Source organism: Mustela erminea, chromosome 6 (genome assembly GCF_009829155.1).
Source record: "Mustela erminea isolate mMusErm1 chromosome 6, mMusErm1.Pri, whole genome shotgun sequence".
In the NCBI taxonomy this organism is placed as follows: domain Eukaryota; kingdom Metazoa; phylum Chordata; class Mammalia; order Carnivora; family Mustelidae; genus Mustela; species Mustela erminea.
In genome coordinates, this window is record NC_045619.1 from 46,949,467 (window position 1) to 46,974,720 (window position 25,254).

Here is a 25,254-nt window from a genome sequence, read left to right on the forward strand (position 1 = left end):
TTTTGTTCCTTCCTGGAACCATTCTCCTGGATATGCAGAGGACTGTTCCTTCAACACAGGCTCACTCAATCACCTTCTAAGGAGAGGACTTCCAAGACCAATTTAAATCTGCATCCCATACAAATTTGCCAAATGAATAAATAAAAGAAATGAACAACATAAAGAAAATATCTAATACAATACGTAAGTGTTACTTTGTCTAACCCCCACTATCAAACCACTAGCTCTTTTCAAATTCACATCTGGGTATCAAACTGAAGCCCTCCAGACAACATAAGCTTAAGAAAATAGTAAAAATACAACCTTATTTTGGCATTTAATGTAACAGCTGCATTTTTACTGTTAATTAGCAAATTAAATTAGGGAAAAATCTCTTAAACTTTTACATCATTAGTTTATTCAGTGTAAACCACTTTTGTGCAGAATTTTGGTATTGAACCAATATACTCTATATGTTAACCTCACTCCATATTTGTGTGGTATTGAATATGATTTGCTTTTCCCCCAGGATATATAAAATGATGCTTAGGAGAGGACCAGAGTTGGCATTATAACACTTTATTATTTTATTCTTAGTATTATTATTGAGAATGAAAGATATGAACAGAAAACATGTTAAACACAAATTGTACAATAAAAAAGATCAACTCTTCGAAAAGCAAAACAAAAAAACCTACCAATTTTTAATATTCTAAGTTTATACCTTCAAATTTTAGGACTTTTTTTTTTTACACAACCGTACTCCGCCTCATTAACAATAAAGTGAAAAAGACAATTAATTCACACATAGCTGGTGAGAATGTAAATTGGCAAAGCCTTGCTGTAAGAAAAAAGGTAAACACTAAAAGCTTTAGAAAATAACCTTTCATACATTCAACAATTATTTGTCAGGCCCCACATAAGGTTTCAAATACACATTAGTGAACAGAACTGACTCAATCCTTACTCATGATCTAGTGGTAGAATGAGAGACAAAATTGTTAAAAGTAAGGACTATACAATAAATGTTACAGGAAAAGAAGCTTATTTATGAAAGGTCAGATGAGGAATGCTATAGGCTGTGCTGTTATACATAGACTATCACTCACTGCTAACAATCCTAGGAGGTTAAGTATCAATATTAAGCCTCTTTTATAGAAGACATTAAGCTTGAAAAGTTATTTGACTAAAAACACAGCAATTGCTTAATAAGCACTGGAGTTACCTCCAATACTTTAAAATAATAATTACACTTATAGAAGCTTTTTTTTTTCAAGATGGCATCCCTCGTGGAGTCCAATAAGGTGCCTGAACTCAGGACCTGACCTGATCAAGACCTGAGCTGAGATCAAGAGTCAGACGCCTAACCAGCTGAGCCACCCAAGTGTCTCTAGAAACACTTTCTAAAGAAATATTCAAATGCACAAATAAGAATGCAGGTATAAAAATATTCACCACAATATCATTTATAAAAATGAAACATCAAAATAAAATTAGATGTTCAATAATAAAGAATTAAGTCAGTTATGTTCTGCCCATTAGGAGTCATGTTTTGGATAAATATTGAATGACATTGGAAAATGCTTATGATCCAAGGGTGTTTGTTTTTAAAGATACAGGCTGCAGGGGCGCCTGGGTGGCTCAGTGGGTTAAAGCCTCTGCCTTTGGCTCAGGTCATGATCCCAGGGTCCTGGGATTCAATCCCGCATCAGGCTCTCTGCTCCGCAAGGAGCCTGCTTCCTCCTCTCTCTGCCTGCCTCTCTGCTTACTTGTGATTTCTCTCTGTCAAATAAATAAATAAAATCTTTAAAAAAAAAAAAAAAGATACAGGTTGCAAATCACTAAGTACAGCTCAATTTCTCTATTACAAAAATGGGAACAGTGGTTGTTTCTGGATGTTCTCCCTTTCTTTTTAAACTTTCTAGCACTTTTTGGATATTCCACATTACCCTGTGTTACTTTAGTAATCAAGGAGAAATATAAGAGACCACAGTGTTGTACACACACACAGACACACACACAATACAATAATGTCTGCCCAGGTTAACAGTTTTCTACTATGCAAAACTGCCAACTAATTTTTACTTTCTTCTTTTTCTCATCTTTATTTTCCACTTTTCTATAAGTATTTGCTTTTATTACTTCTTACCAAACTCCTTTAGCATAACCTCACATTTTATTTGCGTCATATAAAAATGTAAAACTAGAAAATACTAGTATTATTTCCTCAGTATACTATAACAACATGTATCTATATTCAAGAATCCAAAGTGGTAAAATAGTAAGTTACAAGGAAATCATTTCTATTACAAGTTTTCTCTTTTAAAAAAGTTCAACTTCTCAATACATTAATGTGAGTAATTTTAGAAATCAAAAGAATTTAGCTGTTCTTTTTCTGAGCCAATTAATAAGTCAGAAATAAAGATAAACGGTTTTTGAAGTAGTGTTAAAACTGAATCTAATTTTGTAAAATCAAAACCTGGAGCACCTGGGTAGCTCAGTTTGGTTATACGGCTGCCTTCAGCTCAGTCATGATCTCAGGGTCCTAGGATCGAGCCCCATATAGGACTCCTGTTCAGAGGGAGTCTGTCTCTCCCTCTCCCTCTGCCTCTGCCTCTCCCTGCAGCTTGTGCGAGCTCTCTCACACTCGCTCTCTCTCTCAAATAAACAAAATCTTAAAAAAAAAAATTATCTTTGCCATGTCTTAAAATTTCAGCACACTACTGGCCCAAGGCTCGCATATACAATTAAAAATAAAAGCCCTCTGGGGCGCCTGATTGGCTCAGTGGGTTAAAGCCTCTGCCTTCAGCTCAGATCATGATCCCAGGGTCCTGGGATCAAGCCCCGCATCCGGCTCCCTGCTAACTTCCCTTCCTCTCTCTCTGACTGTCCCTCTGCCCACTTGTGATCTCTATCAAATAAATAAATAAAAATCTTTTTAAAATTTTTTTAAAAATTAAAAAAAATAAAAGTTCTCTAACCATACAATTTAGACTGTAAACTATTCTGGGAAAAAAAAAATGAATTCTCTAGCTACTCTAGTCAATTCCAATTTTACAAGGGTGACAGTAAAAGCAAAGCCTTTCCCTTCAATGGACAATCAGTTTCCAAATTTCATTACTCTCTGATTCACTTTCTTTACTCTGCTACTGCAACTACTTAGTACTGTTTTCCTTATATGGTATTCAATACTTCAAAGGACTCAGCACCCAAGAGAGCTTACAGATTTAAGGGAAGAAGAAGAAAAAAAAATTAAGAAGTTATTCATACACATTACGTAAACAAAGAATATACAACAGTTTCAAACTACTACATTGATACTCTCAAAGTGCTAATTGTAAATTACAAATGAATTTCACTTGTAGGGAAAACAGGCATGAAGTTCACAAAAATATGTCTGACTAGGGGTGCCTGGGTGGCTCAGTGGGCTAAAGCCTCCGCCTTCAGCTCAGGTCATGATCCCAGGGTCCTGGAATCAAGCCCCGCTTCGGGCTCTCTGCTGGGCAGGGAGCCTGCTTCTTCCTCTCTCTCTGCCTATTTGTGATCACTTGTGATCTCTGTCTGTCAAATAAATAAATAAAATCTTTAAGAAAATAAAAAAGTCTGACTAACAATAATAAAAAAGCACACCAGTACAGTTACAAACAATGGGAATAACCCAAAGAACATTTACCATCTTTCATCCTTAATGAAGAGGAAATGAAGATGAGGTAAACTTCCTGCCATATTTACTTACAGAAAGAAAGAATCAGGACTTCAGCATGCAAAAGTATCCAAGTATTAACTGGCCTATTATGATGAACTCCCCACACTCCCTCCTCCCAGAAGTCCAATAAGCCAATTACTTAACTGCATAAAAATAAAGGGAAAACCCAGTGGACACAGCAGTACCACAAGGTAAAATAAAATGAAAAAATGAACACACAACTTAAAACTACTAGTTGTATCACAATCATTAATAACCAGGAATCATTACCATTAACACTTTCACACTGCCTTACAATTAAGCAAATGCTCTTGCTTTCATTATCTCAACTCTCATCAGGAACATTAAAAGATATAAATGACTAAAACGCTCTTCAATAGTAATTGATTTGCCCAAACACATAGCTGATAAATTCCTGGAACCCAGACTAGAACCCATTTGTTGAATCCAAGTGTGGTAGTCTTCCCAAAACAATGTATTATCTCTCTGTTTGAGATAAGCATATACTCAAAGGTAAATAAACAACCTGAGTTTCTCAACTTTCAAAAAATAAATAATAACTTCTATGCTAATTTTTCCCTCTGAACTTCCTCCAATATTCTGGAATATTTACTCTGCATAAAGGAAAAGTGACACTGGGGCACCTGGGTGGCTCAGTGGGTTAAAGCCTCTGCCTTTGGCTCAGGTCAGGATCCCAGGGTCCTGGGGTTGAGCCCCGCATTGGGCTCCCTGCTCAGCAGGGAGCCTGCTTTCCTTCCTGTCTCTGCCTGCCTCTCTGCCTACTACTTGTGATCTCTGTCAAATAAATAAATAAAATCTTTAAAAAAAAAAAAAAAAGGAAAAGTGACATAAACCCACACTGCTACAAATCTATTGTCAGATAGTCTACATGCTCCTAAGAAGATATTTTATTCATTTTAAGGATATGGAAACTGAGGCAAAGAAAAGAAACTTGCTATAGACAGCTCGACATAACTCAGGCTGTAAGTGGTAAACACCTAAACTAAGGTTCTCTCCATTAGGTTTACCCATTTACCAAAGTAATTACTAAATGCCTATTATACCATACACCATACCAAGAGCTTCAGATAGAGCAACATATTTATTCAAAGAACCACCAAAGTACTTAACACAATGTGATCTAAAGATAATTTCTGGTAGGAAAAACGTGTAGATTCTTTTTTTTTAAAAGACTGATTTATTTATTTGGCAGAAGAGATCACAAGTAGGTAGAGAAACTGGCAGAGAGAGAAGGAAGCAGTCTCTCCGGGGAGCAAAGAGCCCGACTCGGGCTTGATCCCAGGACCCTGAGATCATGACCTGAGCCGAAGGCAGAAGCTTTAACCCACTGAGACACCCAAGGGCTCCCAAAATGTGTAGATTCTTAAGAGCAAAACTGCATTCTCCTTGTTTACATTTATAAATCTGACACAAAAAAGAGCATATTGCACTCTGAAAAACTGTGGCTAATTCTCTTTTCTTCAGAATCTCATCTTTAAGTAGCAATCCCACTCTAAAAACAAAACAAAAACCCGACTCGAGCCTTTATTCCTTACATCAAATCTATTTATCCACATTTTTCAAATGAGAAAACTGAAGTTTAGGGAGAATAAGTCGGAGAGCTAATTAAAAGTGGTAGAATGGTTATTCCCATTCAGACCAGCTAGTACCAGAGAATTTAATGACATCATGTACAATCGCAGCACAATTTAATAACTCTCTTTAACAGGAGTCATAATCAGTTCCATCTTATTCAGCCAAAAATGAACTAAATAGACAATTGGGTAACTTGGGCAGCTCCAAGTCATAATGGTAAATTCATTAACTTCTGCTATGAAAACTGGTATATAATACATACTATCAAAGTATTAGTTTGCTCAAACTGCATTCTTATGGAATCAAGTCTGTTTAAAAACATACATTTGAGGTTTTCAGTTTTGGGTTTTTTTTTTCATTTTGGAATTAACAAATAATGCTGTTAACCTAAAATAAGTGTGTAACTGTTATATAGTATTCTGAATAACATACACAGATGCACATATCTAAACACTGCAAAATAAGTACCTGTAGTAACATAAATACAGGTTTCTCCACCATCTAAAAGTAAAGCATTCCTATGAAACCTTAAAGAGAAGCAATTGCCATTAATTTGTATGGGAAATTTTTTGAGCATTCCCAAAGCCCCCCAAAACTTTTCTTTGGCTTTGCTGATATCTTAGGACACTTGTTGCTAACAAACGCACAAAATAAATCAAGATAAAGCACAGGTGCCTCCAGACACAGTTCAAAGCTATGGCAGCTTGATACTCAGATGCTGAGTTGGTTCCTGGAGAAGCGCCCCTCTTGTTCACTCCAAATGTGCACTGAAGAGACTCACTATAAAACAGTAAACACTACTTTCATTTCTCCTTCTCATAAAGCAAAAGTTCTCTTCTTTTGGTTAGGGAAAACAGATAATAATGTAAATATTTCATAAAAACAAAGTGGCACAATGGGAACTTTTGAAAAGGAGGGAACACCTGTATAGGTTGGTATCATTTTCTATGAAGAATCTATCACTAACTCATATTGCTGGGTTATTCTAATTTATCTAAGTAATGTTAAATCTCATGCCTGCAAATAATGTCAAATAACAACATTCAAATTTTGCCTGCCCTAAAACGTATGTAACAAATCTCATCCATTGATGTAAAATTTCTAACTACCAGTACTGGCGTAAACATTTCTCTGGAATATAGAAACTTAAAAGTTTCAGTCATACAGTTCTTAATAAATAACTTCTGCAGTATGAATAAAAAACACTCAATTTTTCTAATGAAGAAAATATATTCCTTCAAGAATTCCACACCATCAAGCTCATGATTTTAATTATAATGTGACTGTGGAATCCAAAAATCCCCCCCCACAAGCATAAATCTGATTATCACTAGCATTTACTTAAAAAAAAATCGATTAATTATTCCTCATCATGTAAAGAAAGCGTCCCACATTATGGCAAGTTCATTCCTTCAGACAACTTCTCATTAACGTCCCAGAACTCCATTAAGAACTATAGCAGATTACTTTGCAATTCTCCAAATCCTACACACTCTCCCAGGCTCGGTGTATCTACAATGCTGATCATGTGCCCTCCACCACCTAGTGAACTCCTAATCACCCTTTAGAGCCCAATTCAACTATCTCCTCCTTGAAAACTCATTAACTACCTCAAACAAGGTTGCTCTACTCTAACATGTATCCACAGCATGCACCACAAAAAGTGAACCTCAAGAATTATTCAGTCACACCTTTAAAAGTGCATGGCAGTGTACTGAACTGTACAAAGAGATATAATTAAACATGAAAATTATTACTAATTAATTTCTAAGGAAAATCTACTATGAACAGTTTTTCAAAACCCAAAACTCTTGAAGCATTTGATTATTCTATGCCAATATAAAAAGTTTAAAATCTACTCTTTCAAAATTTTCCACTAATGCAGAAGATTCCCAATTCCACCTGATAAAGCAAACATCATGCCTCTTAGTAAAAAAATAATCCCTGCTGCCTATAGCTGTCTGTAAAAGTTACTGTAAATTACTGGATCCAACACAGTATTTTCAACAGCTGAAAGACACGAACTGTCTTATCTTTTCTCCTTTAGAATCTACCTCTATTTATGCCAAAAGCACTAAGTAACTGCTGATGAAATTTCTTGTTACCATGTGCAAAACCTGACCCCCTCTCAGGGCCCTCTGTTCTTCCTGTCTGGGAAACCATTCACCCAGACTTTTGCATGGCTTTCTCTTTTTTTCAGTTTCTGCCCAAATGCTACCTCCAGAGAAAGGCTTTCCCTCACCACTCTACTTAAAATGGTTTCCTTCTTTTATCCGTGATCAACTGCTATACCCTTAACCCTCTTTATTCTCTTCATCACAATTACTATCTGAAATTATTTACTTGTTTATTTTGTCTCCCTAAGATGTAAGCTCCATGAAGGCAGAGACTTGTCTTGTTCACCATCACATACACCCAGCACTACAGCAATGTCTAGAAGAGCATAAACACTCAAATTATTAAAGAATTTATGTGAAAATACTTATAACGCTAACATTGAATCACTTGAGCCTGAAATTTAAACTTAAACAATTTCTACCCAAATGTTACTCAAAAACAAGTAAATCCTATGAATTCTGTATCTATGAAGAGACAAAACAGCCTTCACTTTCTAAAACCACAGAATTTCAGGGTGGAAATGACCTTAGCAATCAAGTCCAGTGGTTTTCAAACTATGCTCCGGAACACCTAAAAAGCAGAGTCAGATTCCCTGAAGCACTAGACTACAACTGTTTAATACATACACATCTATTTTAGGATGTGTGATATACACACACACAGGGTCCAGAAGTACATCTCACATCAAATTTAAACACTTTGGAGGCTTCTCATTGCTGCCAGGTTAAATAGTTCTGCCATGCATCTCAAAGTTTGGCTTGACAGGTCTATGAATTCATCCACAATTTCTCATAAGTGGGCATAGATTAGAATGGTTATAGCTTTACTTTTTTTCTAATCTAAGGCCAAACATGCTCACTCAAATTATAAAAACTACACCCCTAAAGCAATATTTTGTACACTAGTAAATCAAGGCAAAGCTCAAGGCACATCTGCTCCACAATTATTGTCCTTTCAAAATAACTGTGCAGTAAGTTTATAAAATGTTGCATCGATGTGATATAATGTTACTATCTATTCTTATATAACAAAATATAATTTATTTAAAGTTCTGGCATTTCTTGACAGTTTACAATATTTTAAAATGTGAACTGTTGTATTTTAACAAAGTCAAGCTTGAAGCAAAAAATTTCCTCCCACCTCTCTTTCAAAAGTCTGTATTAATTATCCTGAATCAGCAAGATGACCAATTAAAAAAAAAAAAACCTTCCACTTACACCTATTTAATCTGATAAATCAGGATAGAGTAGTATTAGTGTAGCATTAAACTGAGAAATATATTACATGCTGAGTCCAGTCTAAGAATAAAATGGTTTTTATAATTCCCAATTACTAATGTTATTTATGTATTTTTTAAAGATTTATTTATAATTTATTTGTCAGAGAGAGCGTGCACCCAAGCGTGAGCCCACTTGCCAGCAAAGGTGAGCACAAGCAGAGGGAGCAGCGGGCAGGAGGAGAAGCAGGCTTCTCACTCAGGACTTTATCCCATGACCCAGGGATCAAGACCTAAGGTGATGGCAGACACTTAACCAAATGAGCCACCCAGGCATCCCACCAATTACTAATTTCAGTAGAAGTCAAAGCAGCTTGCTTGTTCTATCTCCACGTTAATGTTAACATACAGACTTATTTAAAAAGTAACCATCAAGATGACAACCATGTATTGAGATACTGGGGGCACCTGGCTGGCTCAACTGAAAGAACATGCAACTAACTCTTGATCTCTAGGTTGTGAGTTCGAGCCCCATTTGGGTGTAGAGATTATTTTACATAAATAAACAAACAAACTTCAAATTGAAAATAATGCATATGAAAGTGCTTTGCAACCTATAAACTATTTTTTAAAATATTAAGTAGTAAAATTAAGCCAAAAGGAAATCAGGTCTTTTGAATGACATTAATTATTGAATACTGTTATGATACCACCCTCTAAAAACTCTTACAACAGAAAATTAAATATAAAAATTATATGAATAAGCATAATTTACAATATAAAAAGGAACACAAGAACACATTCCTGCCAAATATGACACAAAACCAAATGTTCCTCTCCCAAGCACAGTGTATTACATAATCAATCATTACATTTTGTCAAGATGCTGACACAAAATGGAGTTCTGTTTCAATATCCAAACGTATAAATGGTAAGACGGCATATCGGTATATTAAGAAAAAAAAAAAAATCAAGTCTACCCATTGTTACCTAAATTGCCAGGACACATAATTTTCTCTTGTTTATTTTATCATTCCTCGGCTAAGTAAAAAAATTACTAAGTGTGGCACTCATCTACTTTCATGTAAGGAAAGACATTTCAACTCAGTAAAAGCAGAGAAAGGACTGGTGTCCTGAATACTGGATCCAATTACCTTTTTTTCCCCCAATTACATTTTTATTTTTATTTTTTTAAGACTTTATTTATTTATTTCAGAGAACAGAACGAGAATACATAAGCGGGGTGGGGAGGAGGCAAAGGGAGAGGGAGAAGCAGTGAGTGGGAGCCCAACGTGAGGCTCAATCTCTGTCTGGACCCTGAGATCATGACCTGAGCCAAAGGCAGACGCTTAACCAACTGAGCCACCCAGGAGCCCCTCAAATTATCTTTTTAAAAAAATACCCTCTCTGTATCTTTATTTTTCAATTATTAAAAAGTCTCTTACAAATATATAAGCAAACGAAGCGTTTAAAAGATTTCTAAAAACTTAAGTGAAATATTAGCCTCTCCACTAAATGCAATTCAGTGAGTGTTATTTAATTTCTACCTCTCAAAAAATGGGACACAAAATTGGTGCACAATCTCTAATTCAAACCTTTAAAGGCCAGATGGTTCTCAGAATTGAAATTCTTCAGGTTTTAAAAAGACAAAATAGTGTATATATCATTTATAACCTAATAAATTCCAGAGTGGCCTCAAAAGTACCAATAATCAAATACATTAATACTTCTCCAGCAGAAAGCTGGAAAATTAAATGGACCAATGAAGCCTATGGTTAGGTTTACCAATTTCAGTTGGAATTAGCCACCATGCTTGCAAAAAAAAAAAGTCACTTTCAGGGCTTTTTAGATTTTAAACTACCAATAAAGATACATTAAGTCATGCCTACCTAGTTTTCATAAGGATAATGGTATTTGAACTGGAGAACTCCTAGGCACTCAATCATTAGAAGTAAAAATGTGAAAACGAAACAATCTAACTTCAAAAGCCGAAATCTAATAGGAGCTCATGGTTAAGCAATGACAAATATATGTTACTGTGTAATAAACCCATTGTAAATTGAAATTATCACTATACTGAAAATGCATTTAATATTCCTAACCTACTGAAGACCATTCCTTAGCGTACCTACGTTAAATGTGCTCAACTGGACAAAATGCCACAACTGGACAAAATGCCACAAAGCATCTTTTATAATAAAGTACGGAAAATCTCATGTAATTTATTGACTATTACACTGAAAGTGTAAAACAGAATGATTATAGGTGTACCGGTTGTTTACCCTTACGCCAGGCTGGCTGAGAGCTCTGAGTGGCTGCCTCTGTCCAGTTTCAGAAGAGAATCAGAAGATACTGTCCAGTATCAGAAGAGCACACTGCTAGCCCCAGGGGTGGATGGGAATCAAAATCTGAAGTATAGTTTCTACTCCTTCAGTAGTTTTGAGCCATTCTGAAACATCATAATGTCAAAAAAAAATCATCAAGTTAACCATCCTAAGTCTGGGACTGTCTGTACTAAATATCTCCTTCAACCAGTGACCTTAGCCATACAAAATACTGCAATACACACTTAAACACTCTGCCAGAGGCACTTTATTACTAATATCCTTCCCTTTCCTTCACTTACTCTACATACAATTCTCTAAGAAGATGGTTATCTAGTTTCCCCTAGGTAGTTTATTAGATACAAATCTGTAAGAAAAAATTCAAGGAAGCAAAAGAATACAAGGTGGACCTTCCTCCCATCCCCTTCTCCAGTCTGTTCAGCTCTCTGAAAGCATAGAATCAAAAGATGATATGGCACCAGTTCAGTTTACCACATATTTATTGATAACCTACTGAATCCTATGCACTACAGAAGATACCAGAAATGTAAACATAAAAAAACAAAGTCCTACCTTTTAGGTAGGAAGGTACTTACAGTCCACTGGATGTTATTATGGTAGATATAGTGGACAGTAAATTACAATACAGCAAGACACGTTTAATTATCGAGGTCTGAAGACTAAAAGCAGTACAACAGAAGGATTTGGGGACTCAGGAAAGATTTCATTTAAAAAGTGACACCAGAAGGGCAACTGGGTGGCTCAGTGGGCTAAAGCCTCTGCCTTTGGCTCAGGTCATGGTCCCAGAGTCCTGGGATCGAGCCCCAAGCCCCCCATCCCCGCACTGGGCTCTCTGCTCAGCAGGGAGCCTGCTTCTCCCTCTCTCTCTGCCTGCCTCTCTGCCTACTTGTGATCTTTGTCAAATAAATAAATAAAATCTTTAAAAAGTGACACCAGAGTAGTTCTGAAGAATAAGAAGTTTGTCAAACAACTGAGAAGTGACAGTAAAAGTACTCCCACCCACCCACCCACACAAAAACATATGCATGAAAGCAAAAAAAAAAAAAAAAAAAAGGAAAAATTTCAAGGTGGCAAATATGTCCAAAATATCTAGCTAAATATAACTAGACTTAGACCCCAAGTAAGCCTATACAAAATACTTAAGAGTATCCAGAAATGGGAAATTTTTTTCTCCTATATAACTTATATTTCCATATTATATAAGCTATGAAATGTTACTAAAAAACAAACACTATAAACCGTTTTATTATTTCGTAATGCAGCATACCCCCAAATGATATGCCAAGAGATGTGCATCTGCATCTCAGAGAACAAGCTGTTAGAAAAACATAATAGGGAATTCTTTTTCCAGGTCATCCCTAAAGTATAGACAAAATAAATAAATGAATGAGCCATATCAGCATGGCCCGTCATAGAGAGGAGTTTTAAGAATTAAAAATAAAGGACGCCAAACAGAATAACTAAAGCAAGAGGAAATATATGTACATAGTATTTAAGCTGAAGATGAAAAGACTCCATGAACAAAACCAGGATCAAGATTTTAATTTTAAAACCTAAAAACACTAATGTCTATTCTGTTTCTTTTCAAAGACAGGCTTTCTGTAACAGACATCAATTTACAGCTCTTTGAAAATATCTAGTGAAAGTCACAATGTTAAGTATCACAGGTAGAAATTATCCGTAGTAAAGCAGAATGATCACCTATATCATCAATCAGAATGATTCTTATATCACAGCGCTAGATCCCTTGATAGTGTATGTACGTACACTGGATGTAATTATATTCAAAAATTACAGTGCAACTCAGACTGACTCTCTGTCTGTAAAACTGCCCTACCTGGCACCCTGGTTTTCTTTTGCTTCTTTGTATTACAAAATCTACTGGAGGACTAGGTAACAAACAAAATCCTACTTAGTAGTATCTTTTCCTAAGACTGTATCACTATTTGCATAAGCTGTCCTCACTGCCTATTAAGTAACCACATGGAAATAAATATATAATAATAGAACAAAATTTGTACAGCTAAAAATTTCAGCCTAATTTAAAAATACTATTTATCACTGCTTTTAAAAGAGCAAAAAAACCCCTTATTTTTATTAGTCTATTAATGTCTACTTGTTATTTTATAAATATAAAAGTGAAGCATGATCTACTTTTCTACAGTGTCAGAAAATCTCATGAAGCAAATCTGTCACTGAACAGGGCAAAATTATAACTTCCCATGGGTTGTGAAAAATTCTCTAAGAGTCTTTTAAGATACAAGTACCTTCAATACCATTACCTACCAGAGATAAGAACCAAAACAACTAGGTTAGAAGCACTTCTACTGAAATCTACTCATATATCTGAAGTACTTACTTTCTTATGAACAAAAAAAGATATCAGATTAAAACTAAGTATCTCTGAAAAATCAAAAAGTAAATTAAACATTGAAAATCATTAAGTAACAATACAGATAATTAAATCTCTTGAGGAGGAATATCATTTTGTGTTTTATCTTCAAGACCAAGTACCTCTCAAACGAAGAGATATAAATACACTCTAACATTTTGCCCCAATTTTTCCACAACATAAATTTACTTTAAAACCAAAGTATTACAGGAACTGAAAAATTTTTAAAGGCCGTATCTGTTGCCTGGTTAAGCATACAGGCAATTCTCATTCCCCAAGAGTATCAGATTAGGTTACAGATATCTCTATACAGTATACTTGGAATAAAAGGGTTCTGCTTAAGATAATCTATTTTTACTGACACATTAATTAGGATGCAAAAAATGGGAAAGTTTCTCAATTCCTGTCTACAAAGTATGCACAGAAGTCACTGCAATTCACTGTCTTTAGAAAAGGAGAAAAGTACCTTTTTAAAAGTAAATGAGACAAAGTCAAGAAAGTGGAACAGTTTTGTTTTATAGTTACTTTTCCTTTAGATTTATTATCACGAAAGAACTACAAACTAAAGAGGAGTTCAACATACAAAGCTTACTAAAGATCCTGGTCTAAGCAATATTTCAATGAAAATATCTGAGTGTAGACCTCTAACCATTTCAATGTAGACATTTTAACCATTTCAGTCCAGTGCAATTCTCAATCAACCCTTTTTAATCCGGGATAAAGTTATCTTCCAAAATTGCAAAAGATATGTGCCCATTGATATTTAAGAAATAACTGCTGTCAAATATACTAAGTATTCCCAAACAATTCAACTTAAACCCATTATGTAAATAGATACTTTGAAATTTCTATCCAACCCAATACTTTATTTCCACTAATGTTATTTCAAAAGGCGAATCAAAAGCTACACTTAACGATTCTTGAAGTCTAGAAATTCCTAGTATCAAGCATGACAGGAAATGTGTTAACTTTGAACGGAATAAAGTATAGCCTCCCTCGTGAACAGATTTTAACTCAATACTCTCCACCATTTCTCCAAGAACGTAAGGATTGGTATTAATGTACTTAATTGTTAGAATAGGTCCAGAAGATTAAGAAAGAAGTAAGATTCTTTGACCAAAAGTTCTATTAAAATGAAACAGAATGTGTTGCATTCGGTCTTCTGGATGTTGAAAAGTGAAGGAAGGCCTCTCCTAGGATTCAAAGGAAGTTGATGTTTAGGTTCCTTCCGAGAGGGTGGTACCCGTATGTAAGACTTTTGTGGTAGAAATACCATACCTACAGGGGCAGGAATAAATGCAAATTCTAAAACATTGGAAGAGCTTTTATAAAAGAAACCTAGAATCCTCATTCGCCGAGGACTAACAGTTAACAAGAGTCAGATGCTCTCTCTCCCCGCTGGACTACAGCCTCAACTAAAAACTAGGAAGGCCTCCTTCAACCCCACTCATTTCTTCCGTGAAACTTTTAAGTTAGACCCAAGACAGCACAAGGTGGAGAGGCCCCGGCGGAAGTAGAAAGCTAGGACTAGCAACTTCACAAACAGAAGCGTCTCGGGTTCCTCCGCCGCCCCAGGACTATCCCGTCTCAGTCTCTCTCTCTCCACGCAAGCTTCACCCTCCGGGTGCGGTGGCAGAGAAAGCATTACAGTTGCACTCCTCCTCTTTCTACCAACCATACTCTTTGGTATCCTAGGGCCTGGGGGCTCCTGAGGCCCGTTAGCCAGTCCCGTGTCCGTCTCCCCCAACCCCATCTATTACACACACACACACACACACACACACAAACACGCACAAGTTGCAGGTGATGTGGGTGTACTGAGAAAATGTGAACAGCCAGAGACCGCGGCAGCTGCTGGGAACGCGGCAGCCCGTCTAAAGCGGACCCGGGCTCCTCGGCCACCGCTGCTGCCGCCTTCTCTTCTTCCCCAGGAAGCAGCGCGGCGGTGGCGGCTCCTCCGCGCTGGCGGGAGCCGGGCGGAGCGGAGTCTAGGAGAAGCCTCCGCTCCCGCGAAAGGGACCAGGCCTAGGATCCAGGGCTGCCGCTGCAGCCACCCAAGTACAGCGACGCTTTACGTCCCGTCCACCACCCTCCTCATACACACCCCCTCCCTCCTCCACCGCCGCCACCCCCCCTCCCCGCCCGCTCCGCTCTCCCTCTCTCGATTGGAGCCGAGACAAAAGCAACGGGAAGCGGCGGGCCAGGACGCTGCCCGCGGACCCCGGGCGCGGCCGGGCCGGCCCCGAGGCATTCCCCAGCCTTGAGGGGGCCCCGAATCCGCCGCCCCCGCCGCGCGCCCCGCTGCCAGACTTCCGAAAATTTGCCAAAAACTCACCGCATGAATTTTCTTGTCCCGCGGATCCAAGATGGCGACGTATCCACCGCGGAGGCTGCTGGGAGCAAGACCTTTACCCTCTGACCCCCGCCGTGACCCCCGTCGTTCCGGCTTCACTCAAGGCGGCGGCGGAAGGTGGGAACAGCGATTGCCTACCGGACAGGGTTGGGGGTGGGCAGATCGCTTCCCGCGCGTTCAACAAGGGGTGGGGAGAGGCGCTTCACTCCCTCACCTTTTCTTCGCGGCTCCCAGCCTGTCTCCCACCGAATCGTTGGGAGGCGCGCAACCTCTTCGCAGCCGTTGTAACGCTCAGGGCCCCTACGGCCGCTACAGTCCTCCTGGGGCCGGGTTGCTCTGCACTGAGCACTGGCCTTCGGTCCGTGGCGGGCCGTGGGGTCCAGGGGCGGGGAATGGTGAGGTGGCGTCGGCCCGCCCTCTCTGGGGACGCGGAACGTGTTTGTGTTTGTGTTCGTGTCGGACACCACGCCCCTCCCACGTCCTCCGGGAAGGGCCCCCACACCCACCCCACCCCCGACTCCCACCATCTGAAGCAAAACTGATCGCTGTCCCCTTTTCTTCCCTCAGCCCCCGCGATCTCCGGTGCTTGTGCACGCACTTCCAGGGACTGGCAGCATGTCACCATCACCTCCTGAGAAGTGAGTTTCCCTCGGCTGAAACCGTTGGTATTTTCTACTCACCACCCTTCCTTTCTTTTCTTTTTTTTTTTTTTTTTTTTTAACTTGGTGGGAGGGAACTTACAGGGGAGCCAGTTTTTAAAGCACGGTTGCATGAGTTTGCGCTAACCGAGTTAGATTTATAGCACTTTACCTCGCTTCTACTCCTCAGTCCCCACCTCAGCTTGAGTGACTTGCTGGGCTGTGAGCAAGACCGTTTGAAATTATGGTGCCTTTGGTGGAAACTTTGCGAGAGTGAAGTCTCTATTTTTCAGAAAAACAATTGTCACTCAAAATTAAATTTATGTTCTTTGAAATAATCTCCTTTTATTCCTTTGTATATCGCTAAACGCTTTCCTTTTTGTTACCATTCGACATTTTTAGACGTAAGAAGAGTCTCTGCAAGTGTGTTTGGATTTGTGTAGTTTCATAAAGTGAAATTTTTGAATGAATATTTGAATGATAGAACGTATTAATGTAAAGTACAAACCATTTGAAGTAAATAAAATTTCTCCTTCCTTTGTTGGTTTCTTTTATACAATCACCTTTTCCTTCCTAAAAGAATCACTGTCATCCAATTTAAAATTTATGATTGAAGGGCAGAGGGCATCTGTCAGTCTTAAATAGCAAGGAAAATAAGCATACCATAAATGAAAGGTGACTTTGTTATGCTTACAGAATGGAAGGTATTTTTACACATTAGTAAATGTTGTGTGAGTGAATTTAAACTGCTAATGGTGCTGATGTCGCCAGTAGAAAATGTTTTGCCTGGTTATTCAGTCCATTAAACATTCTGCTTCACTGTTTTTTTACTTCAGGAAAATTCAAAGAGGAGCAGCACCTCTTTATGTCGCTCCCTTCCCTGACCCTAATGGTTCCTTCCTGCCTCTTAAACATTCTCTTCTACTCTGTAAGATGGATGGTGTGTTAAAAGACTGAATATATCTCTACGTAAATGTAATCCAGCTTCATCCTGTTCTCACCCTTCTTGCTTCCTTTCTATTTCTGTCATGCACCACCGAGTTCTTTCGGGTCTGCAGCAGAGCCTGTTAGTTGTCCCTAAAATTTCTCCATTTTTTTAAATACTAATAGACATGGACACATGGCTGTCCAGAAGACTATTGGTAGCCGTGTGGTAGTTCTAGCCAGTGGTATATAAGCAGGTACATCATGTGACTCTCCTTTAGTACCATCCTTAGAAGACAGATGGTGTGCACCTTCAGTCCTTTGTTTCTTTTCCTCTTAATATCTTGCACCCTGGAATAAGGATGTGATGGCCTGGAACTCAGTCATTTTGGGCTCTAGGCAAAATCTTAAGCTGGTGGAAACCTGAGTCTTTGAGACCCTTGTGGAGCACCATACCAGCCCTACACTCTTTACATTCAGATTTTGATGTGAGGGGAAAGTAAACTTCTATCTTATTAAAGCCACTATTTGGGGTCTCTTGTTCTCAGTTGAATTTAATCTTAACTGGTACTCCATCTCAGGACCTCTGCACTTGCTGTTTTTTGTTTGTTTGTTTGTTTGTTTTTTCTGCCTGGGATGTGCTTTCTCTAAGTCTGTATGGCTAACTTATTCTCATCCTTCAGGTCTTAACTCCAAAATCATCTCTGACAGGCCTTCCCTGGCCACCGTGTTTAAAGTAGCTCCTTTCACCATTTATTCTGTTTTTTTTAATAGCATTTGTAATTTATCATTATCTTTATTAGCTGGTTCCCTTCATCCTGCTAAAAATTTAAGTTACATGAGAGCAGGGACTACATTTGTTTTGCTCACTGCATTCTCCACATGAAGTAGACATTAGGTAAGTCATGTTAAATGAGTGAGACAATGAATAAATAAATCAATGAATGAACGAAATAGATTATTATCTACGATTAGGTAATCTTTTTTTCTTTTTAAATATCTCAAAAGGCTTCCTTCACATGATGTGTAAAATCCAAACTATGAAGCAGTTGGGAAAAGTAGTGCTAACCTAATGGAATATGCTAGCTTCCAACCCTGAATAATGAAGAGTATACCTTTTTCTGGGAAACTGATAAGGCTATTACACAAAAAAAAAAAAAAAACAGCTTAATTGGGGAGGCACACTGACAAATCAGAAGAGTAGTCAGCATCACAACTGGGGCAGAAATTCCTACTACGTAGTGGTCTGATTTATGTAACTTAATGGACCTCAGAGTCTTCATCTAGAATGTAAGTAAGAGGAGTGCCTGGGTGGCTTGGTTGGACATCCAATTCTTTTTTTTTTTTTTAATTTGACAGGCAGATATCACAAGCAGGCAGAAAGAGGAAGAAGCAGGCTCCCCACCGAGCAGAGAGCCCGATGTGGGGCTCGATCCCAGAACCCTGGGATCATGACCTGAGGCAAAGACAGAGGCTTTAACCCACTGAGCCACCCAAACGCCCCTGGACATCCAATTCTTGATTTAGGCTCAGGTCATGATCTCAGGATTGTGAGATCGAGCCCTGTGTCCAGATCCATGCTCAGTGAGGAGGAGTCAGAATGAATTGTTCTTCCTCTGCCCCTCTCCCACTTGCACACACACACTCTCTCTAAAATAAATAAATGAATCTTAAAAAAATAAAAATAAATGTAGGTAAGAATCTTACACTTTCAGAGTAATAAAAAGGTTTTTTAATAGTCCAACTTATGAGTGACGTGTTATACATTAATTTGGACTTCTGGTATTATTTTAATAGGTGATTTATGTCTTGATAATACTAGCAAGGATTCAGAGAAACAGGGCTTCTTAAATGTCTGAGAATATAAATCCCCACACTTCCAGAGTGCTATTTGACAGTATGTATCAGAAGCCAGGAGCATGTGCATTTGACCCTGAAATTCCTCTTCTAGAAATGTATCATAAGGAAATAAGACTATATGTAGCAATTTGATTATAAGAGTATTCATTATTACATGGTTTATGAGGATATTGGTTAAGTAGGTTAAGCTATATATATAATAGAACAGTATTCAGCCTTTAAAAATGATGTGGAGGAGGGGTAACTGGCTGGCTCAGTCCAGAGAGCATATGACTTTTGATCTCAGGGTCGTAAGTTCAAATTCCGCATTGGATATAGAGATTACTCAAATAAAACTTCAAAAAAATGATGTGGAGAAAATTTTATTGGCATGATACATTAAGTGTGAAGAGACATTTTAAAATGTAGACTTAACCCTTGAATAATGCAAGGCGCCTAACTTCCCTCCCCTGCATGCGTAGTCGAAGAAAACTAAAAGCATACTATTGACCAGAAGCCTTATTGAAAATATAGTTAACATATTTTGTATGTTATATGCTTTACATATTGCATAATAACAAAGCAAGCTAGAGGAAAAATACTAAGAAAATCATAAGGAATAATAAGTACAAAATATTGTACTATATTTGTTGAAAAAATTTTTGTTTAAGTGGACCCATATAGTTCAAACCTTTGTTCTTCAAAGATCAACTGTAATTCCAGTTTTGTGAAAATTTTAAGTCTCCTAAAGATCTAACATGATAAAGACAAAGGGTTAATTCAGCCTTGCAGAATTTACAGCTATTTATATTTTATTATTTCTGTTTAATGGTTTTTCTATTTCCATTGAATAAAGATTGTGTATAATACTAATTAAAAGGCTACTTCTCTCTTTATAAAAATAAGTGGATAATTTGGGGCAATAGTACCACATACTTATTTGCCAAGCCTAATATCTTTTATTCTTTCTTCTGCCCTAAGCCCCACAAATAATTACCAATTCTTGTGTGTTTTACCTTCTAATTAAGACATAGTAATAGCAGCAACAGATGTAGCAGACACTTAAGATTCACTACATGCCAGGCACCGTTGTAAGCATTTTACCTATATTAACACCTGAAATCCTTGCAACTACTCTATGTGCTAGGAACTGCTAAAATCTATAGTACAGACTAAGTTCTCTGTTAGAGCAGGAAAAAAAAAAAAACAAAAAAAAGAAGATTGGTGTGTCTGGGATAATTTCACCAAGTGGCCGTTTAAATTCCGTGTTGAATGACTGATTAGATGTGGATGAAAGGAAGGGACATTTTCAGTGAGGGGACTAACATGAGCAAAGGCAGATTGTATTTGCAAGGGCTGCTATACAAAGTACCACAGACTGGGTAACTTAAATTCATTTCCTCACTGTTACGGAAGCTAGAAGTCTGAGACATAGTTGGTTTCTCCCCAAGGGCCTCTGTCCTTGGCTTGTAGATGAGTCTGTTTGTAAGTTTACATGTATTCTCCCCACATGTGAGTTTGTTTCCAAATTTCCCCTTACAAGAACACCAGTCATATTGGATTAGGGTATACCCATTTGACTTCATGTAACATTAATTACCTTTTTTAAAGCTCCTATCTCCAAATACAATCACATTCTGAGGTACTACGAATTAGTACCTCATAAATTTGGGGGGAACACAACACAATTCGGGCCAGCTCAGAAGCAGAAATGAGCATGGGCCAGGAACTAGAACCAGAGTAAGATAAGCAGAAGGAGGCTAGTGGAATTTATATAGAATAGGGTGGCAGATTTTGGAGTGCTTTAAAATGCAGAATGTAGAAATGTTGATAGATGGTTTTTAATAAGTCACTGCAGTCAATCCTTTCTCAAGGTTTAGTCAGCACCAAAAAGGGAAAAAATAAATAAATAAATAGGGGCGCCTGGGTGGCGCAGTCGGTTGGGCATCTGACTCTTGGTTTCGGCTCAGGTTGTGATCTCAGAGTTACAGGATCGTGGGATCCAGCCCCATGTTCTACTCTGTACTCAACACAGTCCTCTTAGCGGACTCTGCCCCTCCCCATTGTGTGTACAAGCAGGTGCACACTCGCGTGCGCTCGCGCGCTCTCTCTCATATAAATCTTTAAAAAAAAAAAGTCATTTGTAGTGTATCTTTTATCATACTCACTTTTATCACCTAATGTCACCACTGTCATCTTGCAAAAGTAAATTATCTGTATATCAAAAATATACATATATAGCTATGTATCATCTCTAAATTAATGTGATGTAGGGGTGCGTGGGTGGCTCAGTTAAGCATCTGCCTCCCTGGGATTGAACCTCAAGTCGGGATCCCTATTCAGCAGGGAGCTGGCTTCTCCCTCTCTGCCTGCTGCTCCCCCTGCTTGTGCTCTCCCTCTTTCTTTCCCTCTCTGTCAAATAAATAAAATCTTTTTTAAAAAAAAAGACGTAATTTTCCCCCATTCAAATCACTTATAGAATAAAAGTTTTTTCTCCACATCATGCAAAAGAATTGCTTTTATTTTATAGAATAAAAGTTTTTTCTCTACATCATGCAAAAGAATTGCTTACTCAATTATATAAGCTGTTAAATGTTCAAGTGCATGGTTAAGCTGTTTTTTTTTAATAATGCCAGTTACTCTATGTATGAATTATAAAGTATCTTTCACCTAAAAAAGTAAAATAAACACCCCAAAAGTTTCAAGATTCAATGAATATATAATAGTAAATCAATTTAAAACACATGTAATCAGCCAATACATTTTTTCTGGCAATAAAAAAATCAACTGAAATCTAGTTTTAAAGAGAAACAAGGATTAGGTACTGAAATGATAGTAGGAATGAAATTAATCTATATATACACAACTGATGAATTATCTGTGCTTTTTAAATAGTGATGGATTTAGTGATAGCCATTCAATGCTGAATGTTAATCTGTTTTATAACTGCGGAACTTGAAGTGAAAATACATTCAGTATAAAAGAAAGGGAAGATTATAAAATACATAGATCCCAAGAAAACCTTGGTCCTGGAAGAAGCAATCTAAACCATCCCCCTCCCTCCAACTTCAATTTATTCCATCCTATTCAGTATTCTTGCTCTCAGGAACTATTTTATGTTTATTTAACCTAAAATTTTTACATTGCCTTTTTGTTTTTGGATTTTATTTTTATTCCTTGAAAATGCCCACACTGCAAATTGTTCATGGATGAAATACAGACTTTAGGAGGTTTTTTTCTCTATAAAACTATGGTATAAACTTGCTCAGTTTTCTATCTTGCTAATAAATGTTATACCCACAGAGTTTGTAAAAGAAACCCCTTCAGGACTAAATGTGTAGAGTATGCTGCAAAGTACGAGAAGTAAACAAAAGAGTATATAAACCTGCATTTGGACCACCACAGTACTGAGTGCTGACAAAATCATAACATGGGGAAAATTTTTTTAGAGAGGTGTGGTTCAAGAGCACCTGGCCAGTTCAGTCAGTGGAGCATGTGACACTTGATCTCTGGGTTGTAAATTCAAGTCCCATGTTGGCTGTAGAGATTACTTTAAAATATATATAGGTATGTATATATATTTCAGTCCTGAAAGGGTTAAGTAGAAAACTCTATGTATTATTGTTTGTAACCATCCATCACACATTACAGTGCTTGAAAACAGTGAAGTCTGGCACAAAAAATCACACAATTTCTGTCTACATCAGAAACAGTAGTTTTTTTAATCAAAAGTAACTTGGTTAATAATTGAGAAACATTGTTTCATAAAGGAACTCAGTTACCCCGTTAAACGTGAGGAGTTAATTTAATTCTCAAAAACTGCATTGGATATTTTCAGTGAGCCCATGATACCAGTTATATTTAAAGGATTTATTTTAGAGAATGAGTAGAAGAGGGAGAGAGAATCTCAAGCGAACTACCCGCTGAGAGCAGACCCCAATGCCAGGCCTCATATCATGGCCCTGAGATCACAACGAAACCCAAGAGTCAGTTGCTCAACCAACTGGGCCTCCCAGGTATCCCCACACCAATTTCATTTAAACAAAATGGTTGTCACAAGTCTGTTCAGTAAGAGGAACAAATATTTCACTAACTAATATATATACCAGCATGCCTTAAGTTGCCAAGGTTTAGGAAAACTAGCAACAAGTTAAATATACTAGTGTTCAACTCTGAAACCTTTCAAAATATGAAGGGAATAGCCTTTAGCTCACCTTCCCAGTCTGTGATAAATTCAGTAGAACTAATGAAAACTGTTACGGGATCATTAACTCAGCCTCTATGCATATTTTTAAAAATTGCATAAAATAAGAGTATAAGATCTAAATATCTGCCCAAAAAGTGTGGGGGGGGGGGAATAACTAGAACAGGGGCGCCTGGGTGGGTCGGTCAGTTAAGCACCTGCCTTTGGCTCAGGTTATGATCTCAGGGTCCAGCGATCAAGCCACATGTCAGGCTCCTCAGGAAGGAGTCTGCTTCTCCATCTGCCCCTCCCCCTCACTCCTTTCTCCCTCTCTCTCTCAAATAAATGAAATCTTTTAATAAAAAAAAAAAAATTAGAGGGATGGCTCATCTGTCTAGAGAGCCTCAGTGGCTCAGTTGGTTAAATGTCTATCTTTGGCTCAGGTCATGGTCCCAAGGTCTTGGGATCGAGTCCCTCATCAGGCTCCCTGCTCAGTAGGGAGCCTACTTCTCCCTCTGCCTCTGCTGTTGCCCCTGCCTGTGCTCTCTCTCTCTCTCTCTCTCTCTCTCTCTTTGACAAATAAATAAATAAAATATTTCTTAAAAATTAGAACATACTGTACTTGAAGCACTCACAATTCTAAAATGAGTCATTGTGAGCGGTGCCTGGGTGGCTCAGTCAGTTAAGTGTCTGACTCTTGATCAAACATCTGACTCTTGGTTTCCACTCAAGTCATGGTCTCAGGGTCATGAGATAGAACCCCACATGGGGTTCTGCACTCAGTGTGGAGTCTCCTTGTCCCTCTTCCACCTCCTCTGACCCCTTCTCTATGAGTGCACACATGCAGGTGTGTGCTCTCTCTCTCACACAAGTAAATAAATAAAATCTTTAAAATGAGTCATTGTGTTGATAAATAACCAGCATCTCTAATAACGCCATAATTTGGGGAGGGGGATATGTTCCATTGTACATATTCTTTTGAAGATACTCTGTACAGTCTGAGGTTACTGTTTAGTTATAAAAACATTTTCTACTACTTGATCAAAATTAAGCATTTTGTGAATCCTCATAGTGATGTCCACAGTGACCCTCTCAAACACAAAAAAATTTATCTTCAACTGGTTACCTGTACATTTCATGAAATACTTGATGCTTAAAAATACCAAAATGACAATGAAAATAAAAGAATTTGGATAGTCCCTTACGGTTTATTATATAAGAATTTCTCCCATAATTTTGTTTTTCAAAGTTTTGCATTATTTTCATGGTACTTTCTGAACTCCATCAATTTTTTGTATCCTTGTAGAATTGTTCCAGATATAAACATAAAAGGATGCTTTTAATATGACCAGTTTTGAGGAAAATAGAATAAATGCTTTCTCATCAGAATATATTGTTCTGTTCTGACTTGGTATCCATTTATTATTCGTTATTCGAATGTGATTGATTCTCAGGTTATATGCCACACACTGCGTTTTATTTTCATGTAATTTTCAAACTATGTGACATAGGTATAATAATACAATTTCCTCCATTTTCTTGTATGCCATATGTATGTAGCAGATCTTACCCAATTTAAATTTGTGAGCCATATTTTGACCTTCAAATATCCTTGTCCTTATATTGAATTACCGTTTATTATTCATCACCTTTGGAATGGATCACAATGATGTTAAAATTGCTAAGTATTTTGACCCAAACACTAAAGATGTCATTACCCTCCAGTGCTTTTGTGGATCACTGTCTGTAAAAATAGATAGCCTAAAAGGAAAAACCAAATAAATAAGATAACAAGTGGGAAGAATATAAGATCCTTAGAATCTAGAAAATAGCTGCAACAAACCAATCAGCACAAGAAAACCTCAAACAGTAGTTAGAGATAAAATAGGAGGTCAATATTGTCCTGTTCAGTATAGCTACCACTTAATTTGGCATCTACTAAACTGCAAGCATCGTAATTACATT

General features: G+C 37.7%; 1 protein-coding gene across 8 annotated transcripts in view; it reads right to left on the reverse strand.

Moving 5' to 3' along the window:
* The window catches only part of CNOT2 (CCR4-NOT transcription complex subunit 2), a 122,919-nt gene extending 107,148 nt beyond the window's left edge, over positions 1-15,771 (reverse strand). For 4 of the 8 annotated variants that reach the window (XM_032347041.1, XM_032347045.1, XM_032347042.1 and 1 more), the window contains exon 1: positions 15,688-15,771. Coding sequence is in view for 2 of the 8 variants with exons in the window: in XM_032347046.1 (XP_032202937.1) it covers positions 15,688-15,692 (5 nt within the window). In the remaining 6 variants the exon portion in view is untranslated. The remainder of the gene's footprint in view (positions 1-15,687) is intronic. The other 4 variants (XM_032347046.1, XM_032347040.1, XM_032347043.1 and 1 more) reach the window with 3 other exon arrangements.
* Positions 15,772-25,254: the final 9,483 nt, after the last annotated feature.